Source organism: Bombus pyrosoma, linkage group LG5, assembly GCF_014825855.1.
Source record: "Bombus pyrosoma isolate SC7728 linkage group LG5, ASM1482585v1, whole genome shotgun sequence".
Taxonomy (NCBI): Eukaryota; Metazoa; Arthropoda; class Insecta; order Hymenoptera; family Apidae; genus Bombus; species Bombus pyrosoma.
Genome location: NC_057774.1, coordinates 7,210,175 through 7,227,121, shown reverse-complemented (window position 1 = coordinate 7,227,121; position 16,947 = coordinate 7,210,175). Strand labels below are relative to the sequence as shown.

The following is a 16,947-nucleotide window of genomic DNA, read 5'->3' as shown; positions in this document are numbered from 1 at the left end:
ATTATCTAAGACTCAAGATATTCGCCCGCGCTTTATTACGATCCGGCGAAATATCTCGTCGGGTTTATTTAATTTGCTTATCTACCGACCGACGCTAATCGTTACCGGACACGACACATCTAACTCACAATTACTTATGAAGTTTCACTTTTCCTGTTTGCACTTTAACGCCCGTGTTACGCTGCTCTACGTCTACGTCGTTTCTTAACGAAACTTACACGCTGCTCGCAATGATCTAAATCGCGTACAACTTTTGCGCGCGAAAAGATTACTTACCCAGTGTCGTTGTTTGATGTTTGATAAAGGTGAGGTGGTTGGTTGTCTAGAATGGAGTCCAAGGCTGGTGAGGTGTAACCCTTTGCCAGGCCTGAGGACAGTGTTCCCATAGACAGCGCTAGGGTGGCCAACACCTACGAAGATATGCAAATTTGTTATGTTAATTCTTTGTCTGCCAAATCGGTTTAAAGTGTCTGTCGTTTTGAGATTACGCGTGAAATAGCAACTGCTGTGCTTTAGGTTTTCAACGGTTTAGGTTTTCAATTTTATAATCATTACTATCTTTGATATATCTCATAAACTGTGATAAGTGTGTAAGCGTTATTTGTTTCCAGTGGTAGAGTGTACCAAATATATTAGAAGATCAATTTAGTTCAAATTGGAAACATAGAAGAACGGTATAGAACAACAGTTCGAATAAAATAGAATCCATAACAGAATTTCTTTTCCATAGACATTACTCTCCCTGATAGAACCCATAGAAAATATCGTAGATTACCATAAATAAAGTCAACGCGCGTTTGCTAATATTCTTCATCTGTTTACTAAACTTTTCATTCTCTCTCGTTGTTTCCACGTCTGTTAATAACAAGAGCATCACCTGCCCCGAACCAAAAAAGATTCAGTAGGTACGTAGGCAAAAATTGTAAAAATAACCTCAGCGCTAAAAATTGATCAAGACACAAATTTCGATAAAAAAACACGATAAAATATAGGTCGAAAAGTACTTGCGCGAATTTATCAGGAATTTAGGAATCCGGCAGGATTCATCGAGTCTATGAAGATCGTAAGTTTCGTAAGTTAAGGGTAGTCGGAGGGTTGCGAATTCCTTCATCGGCAAATATAGCAATGTCAGCGATGTATATCACGGAGGCTGCATATCGCAGGTTGCAATCGTCGAACAAATTGTTGGCCGCAAACTGAAAGCAGATCTCTACCCTCGCAAGGAATACTGAACATTTCGCATGGGGCCAGGCTCGTGCACACGCATCCTCGGCAACGATCGAGCCGCGCGCGTGACAATGCTCGAGAACGCTCGAGTTCCTCGTGTGTAGAAACCAGCGATTTTATGGTGCAGGGAGCCGAAATTACGGCGCGATGGAATCTCGCGCGGAGGAATGCGAAACGTTGTTGCAACCGATCTCTCGATCTCTCTCGCTCGCTCGCTCGTTCATTCACTCGTTCACTCATTCTCTTTCTCACGAATCCTCGAGCCTTTGCGACGAAAGGCCAGCGTTCGCGCGTTTCGATAAGCCACAGGGAACAGATTTGCTCTGCTGGCCGATCTCGTTTCCGCGTGGAAATGGATCGTAAAATCGTTGAAAAAGCAAACCTGCGTGGTTGTTGATTAATCGCGCAAGTCTAGTTACTTAGGAACGATGGATTTGCGACACGGTCGTTTATAAACGTTGCAAATTATTCATCCAATGTGTGCACAGATCTAAGCGCCACGACCGCTTTTCACAATATCTCTTCCTCGGTTGCGTCACCGCGCGTGCCTCGTTTGTGTTACTGCAAAGTAAAATACACAAGCATGGTGACAGTAAAATACACTCGCGGATAGCCACTGCTCGTGCTGCAGCTTCTGCAACCATTAAGTTCTTGAAACTTCCGGGATTCTCCAGCTTCGCTACCCTTCATACCTACGTCTGGAATACCGAAAATCCTCGATATCCAAGAGGACTCTGTACGTAGATTTCTATAGAATTCTCAGTTATATACATAATACGTGTGTCTAGTGTTTAGCATCGTCAATTCGACTTTCAAAGTCGTAATTTCCGTTTTCTTTTCCTTACTTTTCAACGTGTGTAGTTAGAAAGTGTTTATACTCGAACAGCTACTGTAGCGTAGTATACATTCGCACCTTTGATTTTACGATTTGTTGAATGACAACAGAAACCCACTCGACCGTGTAAATCATTCTCGTGCTACTCGAATCTATACTTTTTACGCGGGAAATCTAATTTTATTGGCAGTATCTGTTCCGGCAAGTCGATCTGCTAGATAGTGTACAACTACTTATTCGCGTGAATAAGAAATAGAGATGACATCAACCGCTCGAGCCAGACAGCATGTGAAAAATATTCGTGTCGAGGTATTCGATATTCTTTTCCAAGCGAATTTTTCCGCTCTTATGTCGGTCAGTTCACCGAGAATATAATTATTTATGAGCTATAATTGTAGGTAATGCAGGGTGTGCCTGCAATTATTGTGCAATTTCGTGATCTCGACGAGGTTGCTTCGCGTAAAATAAATTGCCACGTTTAAAGATCGCGAGATAAATGCATTAATTCATCGTGAAAGAGGGCAAAATTGTCCGCTTATTGAATTATGGCCAGCAGATAATTCAATTGCCGCGTAATGCAGTATTGATCGGTGGCTGTCAAAAATAATGATCGCTGCCCCATTCGATTCTCATCTCCGATTGCGGATAGAGACGTCCGCTCTTAATTAGTCGTTCGGTTAGTTCCTATGCTTTTAAATAATACATCATTTTCTTGCGTAATCAGGTCATAAATTTGAAATAATTAAAATAAACTAGATTTACGACTAAATGAAATACGCTTGTACACTGTTTCTCGACTGTTGTCTTCGTCAAGTTATCGACTACGTTTAACGAACTTTTCTAAGGTGACACTAATATCAGGAAAGCAAGAAAAAGATTTGGAAATCCGGCAAATCTCTAAAATTTTAATCCGCCACTTCCCCTCGCGATAAATCTCCCGAACGAAATAACGAACACGTCGGAAGCAACCGGAAGGCGTGGCGGAAAAATTGCAAATGCGATGGTCGCGAACGAGTTCACCGTACGCGGTGTCGCGGTACAGCTTTGCCGCTGAATCCGTAAAGCCGTGTCACTCGCACCTGTTCTAAAATCCTGTCGATATTTTATATTAAACTCTAGCGAGCACACGCGTGTCGCCTGTTGTGTTCCATCCACACACACACTTGTGTTTCATTGCTATTTGGACGTTGGATCTCTGTTACAGTTCGTAGCATTACTTAGGAATTTTCTGTCGCGTGTATTTTGCTCGTGAACACGTCCAAAAATCACACGCGCACTGCGTGTTTCATCGCTGGCCCGACGTTAAAATTTTGTCATATTTTGTTATATCGTTGAAAAGAAATTTTGCGTCGCGTGTCTGGCATCCGCGAAAATATCCAGAAATCACACACGCACGGTGTACGTCATCGTGGTTTCAATGAATTTCACCGAGATTGTTATAGTTTGCAGCGTCGCTCAGAAGGAATTTTAAAAGACACGCGTCCGATGCCGATCCCACATAAATTTGCATAAACTTTCGATATTCCGCCGGCGTATTAGAGGCTATTAAACGCGACACGGCGATAACCTTTCCGCCAGAGACGTCGATATCCTGGCTCCGCGAACAATGATGCGTGGGTCGCGAACCGCTTTTCAAAGCTTTTTATTGCAGCGACACGGATCGTGCGAAAATCGTGCAGCTACTTAAATACGATCTTGATTAAACGACCGATCATTCTGGCGTGAGTCATTGGACTCGCGGAGTCTCGCTGGTCGATATTTCTGATACTCGTTATCAGTCGAGATCCGAGCTTTGGCCAGAGTTGCTGATCGAAAAATTGTAATTGATCAGGTTGATCTATAATTGAGTCACTCAGAGGCTGTACCGGCCGGCATTATACATTGAGAAATAGAAGAAAATAATACGATACATATTATTGATATTTATCTTGGAATTTATCATTATCCGCGCTACTTGCTTGCGAAAAATCGTGATCGATAATAATTTGGTTTTTCAGAAAGTTGAATATTTATAACGCGATAGTATTGCTAGTAACGGGATTGCAAGGCTAAAAGCGAGGCTGAGCAATTTTGTTTCTGAAGGAATCAATTACCGATAAACTGATCCTCTTTTATCGTTATTTCTCACATTAGCTTGATCTGCGTAATTATTTTGGAAATGCAACGATCGATAGCTGTATCGTTGCATGGCAATTGATACTTGCGACGTTAACTTGCAAAATTTTGAAAGTATGGAAAATCGTAAATAATCATCTTTGGACATAATCGATCGCCTTCATTCAGGCTGGAAATTGCTTGGAAGCAGTGACACGATGAACGCAGCGTGTCGAGCGGATCCCGGTAGTAGCCAGTTTCTCTTGTCGACGCGTTAGTCTGGTGCAATTACTCGAATACGAAATCGGGCATCAGCATAAAGGAGAAGCAACGACGCTACGTGACTCACCAGCGGTTTACGACATTCGACGGTGCGATGCTGCTGTAAACCAGCCGGTGGCTCGCGTCGCTCTCCGCTAGTATCGCGTCCAGCTGGCGACCCAGCTTGGGCCTAGCGTTTAACCCTTTTGATGCTGACTTTCAATCTAACACTCTGACCATTTATAGTCACAGCGCGTTAAACTCATCTGTCAAACGTTCGTCTACGTACGTTGAAACGCCACTTGGGGGAAACGCGATCGAACGATCCGGATCGACATTAAACTGAAACTCGAAACTCCGAGTAACCGAATTATCCGATCTGTTAGGTTTGATAGGAGAGAAACAATATAGATCATGTTTGTTGTTACTAACTATAATATTGGATCTGGCAATTCCGTTATAACGTTGCATGTAGACTAATTTACATACGACCTCGTCGGCTTTATATGACGTACGCGGTGTGTGCAACGAGCAAGATGTGAAATTAGAGCGAGACGTATTATCGTTAATCGAGCAACTCGCAGCGAATGCGATACAAATGATAGAATCTCTGATTTGGCAAAATTCTGCGTATACCTAGACTCCAATGATTTAATTTCGTGGTTGTGGACGCATATGGTGTGTCATTTCGGTTACACAAGTAACACTGCGAACGCTTGTACGACTTGCAACGAGAAAAACGTGTTGGGACAAACGTTGCTGAAACGAAACACAAAAAAGAAATTTGTACGATTCCACGCATTAAGACACATTGGATACTGCGTCCAGGGAAATGAAAATTTGTAAGAGAATTCTCTAGATAAATATGGATCTTGTCTTTGAAAAGGTATGATCAGTTTCTTATAACGATAAACGTAGAAAATGAATTTACGAGAAATAAGGTAACGAGTTTATGAACCGAGCAATAGCATTGTGATTGTCAGCCAGTCGTACAATTATACGGAGCTCGTACGTTGATAATCGAATGAAAAGCTGCAAGATATAACGAAACCAGATTCGCTTTCTACTCGAAATCCAATAACACGGATACCTAGTTACTATGCCGGATGCGATTATCCTCGCCGACTAATTGGTGTATAATGGACAGCGTCAAAGTTAGAAACAGCGTGAACGAATCCGGGTAATTTCAGTTCGGCCGTATCGTGGAAACAGGGGTTGCGCCACGGAGGGCCGACTACGCGATTCCGTTTTGATGCACGACCTGCATTCGATAATCCTGAAATCTAATTCTCGTTCGCGTGCAGAGCAAGGATGGTAAATGGATTTGTATCGCAGCGCGTACGTTCGGTTTGTTTTCGGTGTGCAAATATTGATGGCGCCGTTCGAACCACGAACGATAATAAAATGGCGTTATACCGAGCGCGAGCCTTTTATCGGCCGCAATATCTGGCCGACCGTTGATCGCGGCAAGATGCGGCCTAATGGAAATCGCTTTAGCACCGACCAACCGCTTCCATAATCTGGCCAATCGATTCCGCGAATTCTCAACCACTTTCTCTTTCTTTCCTTTTTAATTCTACAGTAGCCCGAATATAGTAGGATCGAAAAAGGGCAGAGGTAGTTCTATGTGATAAAAGAAGTAAAAAGTTCGGTATAATATCGCGTTGGCAACTAAGAGATTGTGGATTCTGTCATTAGGTGGTATTGACCCACCCAGTAGGATATGGCTACTCGAGTCAACTGAGCTTCAACAGTTTGAAGTTCGATCTTGAACTTTGCAGAGAATATACTTATCGTATATCGTGTAGGCTACGTCATTATTCTCTGATATAATATAGTTTAAAATGATAAGGGAAAATTGTTGATCGCGAACGAGAAAATCAGGCGAATGACTTTAAGGACTGGTAGGATTAACTTAGGCGAATAAACAATTTACGCATGCTACTAATCTTTGAAAAATCGACAGAGACTGGGAAACTCGTATCTCTAGGAAACTGTTGGAAAACAATTGAGAAATTGTCAACGTGGCAATCCGATACGAGTTTTCAAAGTAATTTGTCAAAAGATAGATACGAAGAGGATTGGAAGGAAAATGGTAGCCTCTGCGGGATCTGTCGCGAGTCTCGTAAAGCTTTCGCGGTGACCGCGGTTAGTCGAAGTGAAATGCCCCGGTGCAAAAGCAACTTCGACCCGCCGTCGCAACACCATTTCACGCTGAAAGTTCGGATGAACAGTCTCTGCTGGTGGTATGAATATCCCTGTTACGTGGAAGCTTCCCCCGTGCGTTTCTTCTGCTACGACGTTAAAAGCTCGTTTACGCGGCCCAAGGATGTGCCTCGAGTTAGGTCAGAGTTAACTAGGAGAGCCATTAGCTTAAAACTATTAGACGATGGTGCGCGAGCGAAGCGAGGGAAAAGAGGAAAGAAGGAGGGAAAGAGAGCTTTGAAAGTCTTTAGAGTGGCGGTATTATGAAAATGGCTGGTCAGTCCGGGATAGCCAAGTGCACGCCATTGTATACAGGCGAGGAAGAAAAAAGAAAGAGGGTGGAAAGAGAGCTTCGGCCGAGACAGCCCGCTCGATATGCATTTTAAGCTCGGGACACTCGATTAAGCTAGCGGGTGTCTTTGGTATTTGCATATCAATATGGACCTATGCCAAGAAGGAGATGTTCGCTACGCTTACCGGATTTGGATTATTCGGCAACCGGAGTGCACGGCCAAATGGGTACGAGATAAAGTCCATCTTGATTGCTAATAATCGCGCTTGCACCAAATTTTGGCTTGCTGTTTGCCAACTGTTCGTTTCCTACTCTCACGCAAACGAAGTTGGAAACTATTTTTAAGAGTAGTAAATTTACAAAATAGAATTTCTGATGCATTCGTGAGAGAATACGATCTAGAGAGAGAGAGAGAGAGAGAGAGCAATAGCTGAGAGCAATAGATCGCGGAATTTTGATCTGTGGTTTTTACATTTTCTACAGACTCAGAGCTACTACGCGAGAAAAAAGAAAAGCAGTTCGAGTGTATGCGTTGAATCATTGCGTTCTAAATCAACAAACAATAAAATATAACAATTTGGATAAGCTGATAAGAAGAAAAGGATCGATACCTGCGACATGTGCTGCGGTCTGTTCGCCGTCGAAGTCATGTGTACCACAGAAGCTCTGGGCATTTTAAAACTGTTCTCGCCCTCGTCCGGCACAGTCGTTACCTGCAACATAAAAGAGATACCGATGATACAACCGATACGAAGCTTCCACGATGGTATTTCTTACGCAGCATCCTGCATCGAAACACCAAGGATGGCCAAAAAAGTCTCCTTCTTCGACCCTGTGTGTCCACTCGAGTCTTCCTCAAACGGACGCACTCTTATCGCGAGAATTTGATTTTCCACTCTCGACCAACCATAGATCTTACTCGACAGCCAGATTAGTCACGCGTTCCCCTGAATACCATTAGTCCAGCTCTAAGTTATCTTCTGCCCTCTCCCAAAGAACGCGTCCACGTATCGTCCCGGTGTACATTGTTTTCGCTATTTGTACACAAATATTGACACGATGTCCTATTGTCAAGCGAGATCCGTCGTTCTGAAGTCGCTCGTAAATTTCCGTTTAGTTGGCGAGCCTATGCGAATAACTTTAGTAATCGAATGGCATTCGACGAGAAAAACGGCGACTTGAACTTTACGAGCTTCCAGAAACTACAAAGGGGAACGTGTTGCGAATAACGCAACCAGCCCACGATAAGGCTTTCCGTGGCTACCATTGTCTATGGGGAGCCGGACAGATAATTGTCCTCGGGTTCTACGTCCAATTGTATCGCCTACGCGGTGTTACTGGCCACGGAAAACGTGCAGAATCTTTTTTGCGTCTGGCAGGCCGTCAAGTTAGTCGGCCGAGGACCATGTTACGTCTAAATCCTGTGGCGGTGTCCACTCTTGGCCGCTCGAATGCGGATTGTTGCACGCCTGCCGTCCTGTTTATTTACATCCACCTGACCAGCGAATCGTAGTCGGGACTGGTCTCGTTTCGCGACTACGCGTGTCCACCGGTTGCTGTACGAGCTACGTTCAAATCCGTGACACCGGGGACGCGTGTGTTTTACACGATATTGGACGAGAATGGTAAGACCCCTGCTGCGATTCTTTGGCCTTCTTAGATATCGAATGAACGATGGTAACGGTTGTCCGACCTGTCCGTTCCATTCACGCCTTTCGTGATTTACTGCCAACTGGTTTCGTCGATCGACAAAATTTTGTAGCCGTTGTAAGCCAGTACCCGCATGCTCGGCAAGCTACCGTAGAATTGTATACATAATACTTTAGAATTCTGTTTTTCGCTCTAGGCTGTACATACAGCGATTGGTAAAAGCGTCCTGACAAACCAGATTTTCTTGTAAGTTAACGCGAGTATCTGCAAGACGTGCGATTCTTTATCTAGATTTTTGTGACGTACAATATTTGTCATTCGTTATCGCGAAGCAACCGTACGAAGCAAACGATAAAGATAAATAATGAAAAATATAAAACGGACACAACGCTGAAAAACTTCTTCCTTGCTTATTTACCTTCCTTATTTATTTAATAACAAAGTGTCTCGAAATGGATATCATAACTATTTCCAACCTCTGTTCTTGACGTAAGTGAATTTTAAACTCGAAAGTTGTGTTTCACCTAAAAAATTCCATAAGAAAAATCATGCTCCTTATCCCTTCCGTATTTATTTAATAACAAAGTGCCCCGAAATGGATGTCATAACTATCTCCAAGCTTTGTTCTCGACGTATGTGAATTTTAAACTCGAAAGTTGTGTTTCACCTAAGAAATTCCATAAGAAAAATCATCATGTTCCTTATCCCGATCGAAACAGAACAGCTGATCTGTAACGATACTTTTGTTCGCCACTGCACACGGATACGGTTGCTTCGCCACGTTCGCTTCTATCGATCTTCGTATGATTTATGTTAGAATGGTTCGCCAACTCGTGTATCGTTCCCTCCTTTAAGCGCGTGGGCTCTGATAAGGAAATTTAGGAGGCGTGTACTCGCAAGCCGACGGGAGTAGTACGTCTGCGATATTCCCTTTCCAGCTATCTCGCGTCTCTCGCGTCGCGAGAGGAACGCGCCGCGCCGCGCCGTCTTTTTATAACCGTTGTTTATTGCGATAGGTTCAAGTTCTTCGACTTCCCCCAAGATACTCGACGAGGTCGGATAATTATAGGCGAACGTTCAAGACGAGGCTAGATACCTCTTATAATTGAGATACCGCTAGAACTACGGATATTCCTTAGTCCTGCGCACAATGGACGGTTTAAATCACTCGCCCGTACTCTCTACCACCCACTCGTGCCCGCCTTCCTCCCAAGTTGAACACTTTCCGATGGTCGAACGATTCAGGCCTCCTTCACTCCCGATTCCGAAATCCACGAACGAAAATCGTTACGAAGAAACCACGACGAAAGTACTCGAGCCCGAACCCACGAGAATCGTAAACACCTACAGGTGCCACCTTTTAGATGTTCTATTATGCGAGCAAATTGATAGTTGATGGTTTCTAATGTATTCTGACTCGGATGATTAGTGATTCATCTTAACGCGTTGGTTCGTCATATAACAGACACAATGCATTGATTTCGTTCGTCTCGTTGTTCCATTGCTTTTAGCAATTTTTTGTAGGAAAGTGCCTTTCGTTTGACTAATTTTCTCGTTAGAATGGTAAGAGGAAGTAGATTAGATCATTATGTACATTGTAGTACTATATTATGCACATAGTAATTAGCGAATACTAATTAGACCGTGAATATTTATGCATATACAGGTTTTTACGAACGCGAGTAAAAGATCAACGCCTAGATAGAAATTTGTTCGTCTACTAAATGCACGTGCAATCAACAAGAATTCGTTCAATCGCCGACTAAAATTTCGTTGGGAAAAATGAAGTTATCCAGATAATTGGGATTCCCCTGTGTAACAAAATTTCCTGCGTTGCATTAAAATCCATGAAAATTGGTGGGCTAACGCTGTTACTTGATTATTCCCTCGCGAGTAATCTCCCTTTTCATTTTTTTTTCCCCTCTTTTTCCGCACTCCTGCTTGATGCTCGCATATTGTCCCGCTATCTGCAGTCCGATTCGACGACACTTTGTCCCCGGTTGCCAGTCGGGCTAGCAGAGACGAGCAACCCGATTTTCAATAACCGACAAGATAGCGGATAAGCTCGTCGGCTACCCTCGCTTGCGATTTCTCACGTTTTCTGCCGCGCTCTCCCGAGGGATTTATCCCTCGAACGTTCGCCTCCAGGTTTGTGGAGCACCGTGGCTCCGAATCGCGTCCCAAATCAATATCTTCGAAACGCCTGGCAAGTTCCGAGCGATCCTGTTGAAAACGATTTCGCTGTCTAATCGAACGAAGCCTCGCTCCCTCGCCACCGAGGCTTCCTTGCACAAGGAATGTTAAATAAAAAGCTTCGTGATTCCGTTGACGAGCTGCGAATTTTTATTCGGCACGATGAAATAAATTATGTTTCTTTGTGACAAAGGCACGAGGTATGCTGTGAATTTATTTTCGATACAAACGCGAGCTTTTGCTCTTCTCTGGATTTTCGTACAAAGTCGAAAGTACATGGACGTGAGAGGAAAAAGAGGCGATTGGTACGGCTTTGTTGATATTCTGATTTTAATGTTGCTTTACGATTAAATGGCAGCATTTTAATACGACATAATCGAATAACAACCCTTAGCTCCGAAAATGTGGCTCTCTTAAATACAGTTGATAAATTAAATTTACACAGTGTTTTAATATGACAATTATGTAATAGTTTGATAGTGCCGAGTGTCGTGGATTTATCATCTAATCATTGCTAAAAAGAGGTATATATATATATATATTAGATTGTCGCAAAAATTTCTCTCGTTTGCTAAAGAAAATAAAATACTGAATTGGCAACTAAGTGATTGCGGATTTTGTTATTAGGCGGTAATGATAAAATCCGCAATCACTTAATTGCCAACCCAATAATATAGAACAAAAGATGTCGTGCATCTATTATTTCCTTATGAACCGACCGAAACTTTTGGGACAACCTGATATATAGAATTACACACATATATATAATCTGTATTATTAGATATATGAGAGGACTTGTATGTTTGGGATGGGAATGTGAATGGGTGTGGATGTTTGGAGGTGATGGATGCTCTAAGAGTTGCATGGGAATAAGTGGGAGTCAGAAATATATAGCTAAGCCAAGTTCTTTTTTCGGACTGTGAGGACGACAAATAAATACATATATATTTCTAAAAGGATTACATATATCTCCGAACCAAATGGATCGTTCCTTTCCCTAACCATGTTATATTATGGTACATCCTTCTAATCTCTAACCAACATGGAAATAAAACAATGAACGAAACTCTACTCGTATTTTTCTCTTCGTACACATACATCAGTGTCGAACGTGGATACAGAAAATCGTTACCTGTCGGAAGATAAAGGACGAGATAAAGGACGTAACGCGTACAACGTGATAAAAAAATACATCGAGGAGGGGAAAGTTTACGTAACGTTAATCGTATCGGGGAAGATTGCGGAAAATGAAAAGGGCAGGGTTGGAATTTATATCCGCGGAGGGAGCAGGGGGATTAATCTGAATAGATGAATCTGAATTCGAGGGAGTATTCCAGGGCACGGCGCGCGTGCATACGGAGCACCGAGTTGGATAATATTTTCCCTAGACGTTAGCCCCGAATAAAGGCGAAGCATGTGCCTGGAAGGATCGTCGACGCCACGATAGTGCGCGCTTAATAATAATTTCATGCCGAGATTTAATAAGAGATGCCTTGGAGAACGACTGCCGCGAGCCAACCAGGGGTTGGGCCTCGTGTTGTCTTCGAATCGTTGCATCGGCCCCTATACAAGGGGAAACGCAACCTAATTACCGATATTTCTGATAAACATAAACGCTTTCGTGCTCTACAGGCACAGGAAGTTAAGTATCTGCTAAGAAATCATAACGTTTTCCCTGGAAAAGTAAATTGCTATCCACAATTCTATCTCTGGAATTCGTTCATTTAGTTTCTTTGGAATAAAATTTGATAAAAATGTAGCTTCTAAAAAGCATCAAATATATGATCAAAACAATTGGAACGTAATTGAATGTATTTTTCCAATGATAGATTAATTTCATTATTTCATATGATGAAAATTATCGGTTGTAGAATTCAAGAGCTTTCGGAGTACAGTTATTCGTGCGATAACAAATTGTCTATCAACGTCCGCGACGCTTCTTCCAAATTTCAACTCAATTATAAAAATCATACGAATATTTTATTATTCGTAACGATCGCTAACGATGTCTCGATTATTTCCATTTTAAATTTCTTTGAAATTCATTACACCTGACTTGTAAAGGTGTATGCCAATATTCGTTCTCATTTCCTCTCTCCACTTACTTTCATAGATTCTGTGTGAATCGCTGTATGGGTAAATTATAAACGTTATTAAACCTGTGCTCGAAACGATTCAGGATGCACCAATACCGATGAAATGAAACGCATCAAATTATCGAGCATAATAACGATACTTCATGCGAGTTAGGAAATCGAACAACCAATTTGCACGTACCGATGTTCGTTCAGACCGTTGCATTGCTCAACTACGATGCTCTCTCACGGTAGTTCTGCCAGCCTTACGCGGACTTTTTCTTCTTTGACATAGATTTTTCCTTATTGAATACACCGGCGCTACTTCAAATACTCATTTATAATCGTCAATGTAACCCTCGCGATATATTAGCATCTAACGTCACTTTTGACTGCGTTAAAATATCTCGACAATAAAGTGTCACTCGTTAACTCGATAATTCCCTGCTGGCTTTCTCATTTTCGATTTCGACACGGCGCGAAAATCCACGCACCAATTATCCGTCCATCTATCTATCTCTATTGCTGTGTACCTCTATCGTTGCTACGAACGGGTTGCTCAATAACGAGCGTTAACGCGAATGCATCGAGCAATCGACAACGATTCGAGGCGCCATTAATTATATCGAGTCTCGACCAACGAAATAATCCGTTCTCTGGATCGTAGGCGGTGTCCGGTACCAGTCGCCGTGTAATTTCTTATAATTGTAGCGTGTAAATTGGTTTGTCGCCATGAATCAGTGCTCAATAAGGACAGAAGCGTTCGATTAATATACCAAGTCTGTCAGAAGGCAAAATAACTGACTCGCTGTCGCTTGTATATATTTCTCAGTTTCGTTATCCAGGTACTCTGTTTAATGTTTAATTTTCGAACACTTCCGTCAGTTTATCATTTATATCCAACCATTTGGGACGGCCTATAAAGCCCCATAAAGCTTACTACAGAGCCATATAGATCTCGAGATAAATTTTGAAAAATGATACTTGCAAATTTCCTCTGTTTCCCAGTTTTGGAGTTGGTCAATATCGCTCGTAGAATAACAAATTGTCTATCGACGTTCGTAAAGCTTCTTCCAAATTTCAACTCAATTATAAAAATCATACGAAAATTCTACGATCACTAACGATGTCTCAATTTTTTCCATTATAAATTTCTTTGAAATTCATTACACCTGACTTGTACATCCTCGTTTCCTTTTTCCACTTACTTTCATAGATTCCGCGCGAGACAACCACTGAAAAGTTCTACCTCTCATTTTTAATAAAACTTGGGTATTTGGCGTGGATTGTGAATGTCAAAGTGGCCGCATCTTTTAATAGAATCGTTAAGATATTTAGTAGCGTATACTCTTCTCGTTATATAAAATTGCACATATAGTTGAATGCTTTATCTGTCGCTGGATAATTCATCAATCATTTTTTCCAATTTTCATGCGAGTAGAAAACTTTCGATCCGACTTGATCGATGGAATACGAGACTAACACTTTTGAACAAGCGTGTACACGATGCAAGAAAGACGTTTCGCGGACAGAAACATAGTCGTGCAATCCTGGCGTTGATTCCGTGACGAATTTCTCTCTCATCGCGACCACTTGGCGTAAATGAATCGCGAGTCCATCCCATGTGTTCACATGGAAGAATCGATCGTTAGGTTTGCCGAAGCCACCCATCCCTAGGCTAGTCGTATGCAAAACGCGAGTTCTGCATACGAAGCGCTGGCCGCTTTACGGAAGCGGTCGTTCTCTTGTTAGTTAAAGTACCAGGCTTGAATATTCGATCGATCTGTGAAGCAGGAAGCGCGATGCTGGGTGTCAGGCCACTTCTGAAACGCCGTTGAAAAACACGGACACTGTTTTTTCACCGTTTGCGCCGTGACTCGTTCTCATTCACTTTGCCTTCGCACCTGTTCTCTAAGCTCGCACGTTCGCGCCTTGTTCGCTCGTGCTTGTCAGTCGCTCAATCAGGTCGGAAAAACCACGCGTAGCCACGGTTCGCGGTTTGCTGCATACGTGAGTGATTTTGAATTAGTGTCTTTGATAACGTTTGCTTTGCCTCGCTTATATTCTTTCAAGTCTACGTGCACGCGAGACAGCCTTTCGTTTTTCCAAAGCTCCATTCTCATCGCTCACTGTCCGGCTCCTAAGAGCACGTCGTCGGTTCACGTTCAAGAGAACCTACTACGTCTCTCTCTTGTCAGCCACTGCCGTGTGCACGCGTGCATTCTCTTGTCCCTGACTTTCCATATAAAACAGCTAAAGTTAGCCGGTCTTCTTTCTTCCTCGAACAAACTTCGGTCTCGCTACTCCGTCAAGAAGAGGCGCGATAATACGATAAATTGGTATATTTGTTTATTTATATATATTTATTTTGCTGGACCACAATTTTCTAATTTCCATTTCCCATCTTTCTACGTTACACGTGTTTCTTGGATCGCAACGTGGAGCCGAGTGATGACTCGACGAAGGGACGGAACACGGGACGGGGAACGGATTTCATTAACGAGAGCGGCCTTTGCGTCTTCCACGAAAACGCGAGTCAAGGGAACGCCGGATCGTTCGCCGAAGCTCTTTATGAAATTACAGCCCAGAATCTCGCGTTTCGAGAAAGAGAAAGAGTGTCCTCCCGACCAAGGACGCTCGTTTAATTTCTTTCGAACGAACGCCGCCCAGCCACCGAATTTTTCTACGTTCCACCGATCGCGTTGCACATCCTGGCAACCCTTATTCGGACGATGCGAGGGCAGACTAAAGGGTAGAAGACGGAAAAAATTGAGAAAATTAATATTCACGGTCGAACTGGCACGAAACGTATCGAAGTGGCCAAGTTACCGCCACGTTAATTAAATACCGCGCATATTATCAGCCGTTGCGGTGCTATAATTCTTCGCGACAAGATAATATCGCGTTTACTTAATCGTAGCTCGCCTTTAAACTCGTACCAATTAATTACCTGCGCGGTCCCTCTCTCTCTCTTTCCTTTTCGGTTGTACGTTCGATTAAACCCGGCCGTGATCGCCGCTGATTTATTCGAAAGTTTCGTCCGTGCTCGCGCGCCAGTTTCCACTTCTACCTTCCCCTTTCACGGTTACTAACGATCGTTCTTTCCTCGACGAAGAGGAAACAACGTCGTACATTTCCTCCGCAACGTTGAAATTCGCCCCCGTGGCCAATCGATCGAGCCGAAACCTCCGCAGGTCGCTACCTCGCGATCGTTTCTCAAGTTTTTCTCGTGGAATCTGCACCGGTGCCGTTCTTCGTCTCGCAACTCGGGTAAAAAGAGACGCCGATATCAGGCCGTGGTTTTGCAACTGTGCAACGAAGTGTAGAAAATTTCGGCCGATTCGTTACTCGTAACTAAAAGGTTTTTATAAAACGGACATTGTCTCTCTTACAAATTTGATGGAATTTCGATGTTCTTGTTTGACGCTGAGATTACCGAACCTGTATGCTATAAGATCACGGTTAGGTGATCGCAATGAAAATGATGCGACGATGATAATCACGCTTCGATGGAAACATTAATTTCACCGAAAGCAGCTGTATGTTTTAACTAAATGCAAAGACAAAATACCTAAAAGGGTAGTTTCAGTATCAGCTACGAAGCTACATAATTTTATACACAATCTTCTCCATCCTACACCGTAGTAATTTCTTCGCGTGAAAAATTAAATAACAAAAAGCTACGATATTTTAGAAAGAAATAATAGCCAAAGTGAACTGAAACAAAACCGAGCAGAGGATACGGTGTACTCCGACTGTGGTTGAAAGAAACTGTGTGCTCGCTATAAAATGCATCCTTATTTTAACCGTTCCACTTTTCATCCGTGAAAAAAAAAAAAGGGAAAAAGAAATAACGCGAAAGTAAAGAACGGCCACGATGAATTTTCCCGCGATAAATCGTCAAGACGAATTTTCCCCGGAATATCTCTCTGGTCGTGTTTCGAGTTGCAACGCGATCACGATCGAACTACTGGACGAGAAAGGGAAAAAGGAAATGGTCAATAGAGAGGAACGATGTGCGCGAAGGAAGACGTATCAATTCGAACCGGGAGAAAATGCACCCCCGTGCAGTCGGCTCGCAATAATGAAATGCAGATTACACCCCGTATTTTATG

The 16,947-nt window shown here is 42.8% G+C and overlaps 2 protein-coding genes across 4 annotated transcripts in view; one reads left to right on the top strand and one right to left on the bottom strand.

The window, feature by feature from the left end:
- Window positions 1–16,947, top strand: part of LOC122567665 (mediator of RNA polymerase II transcription subunit 20) — a 136,684-nt gene that overhangs the window by 11,731 nt on the left and 108,006 nt on the right. The gene's annotated exons all lie outside the window — the stretch shown is intronic.
- LOC122567659 (facilitated trehalose transporter Tret1-2 homolog) overlaps window positions 1–16,947 on the bottom strand; it is a 105,115-nt gene that overhangs the window by 10,190 nt on the left and 77,978 nt on the right. For both annotated transcript variants that reach the window (XM_043726458.1, XM_043726459.1), the window contains exons 2-3: window positions 7,526–7,627; window positions 277–410 (exon numbers count right to left, since the gene is read on the bottom strand). In XM_043726458.1, the coding sequence (XP_043582393.1) occupies window positions 277–410; window positions 7,526–7,627 (236 nt within the window). The remainder of the gene's footprint in view (window positions 1–276; window positions 411–7,525; window positions 7,628–16,947) is intronic.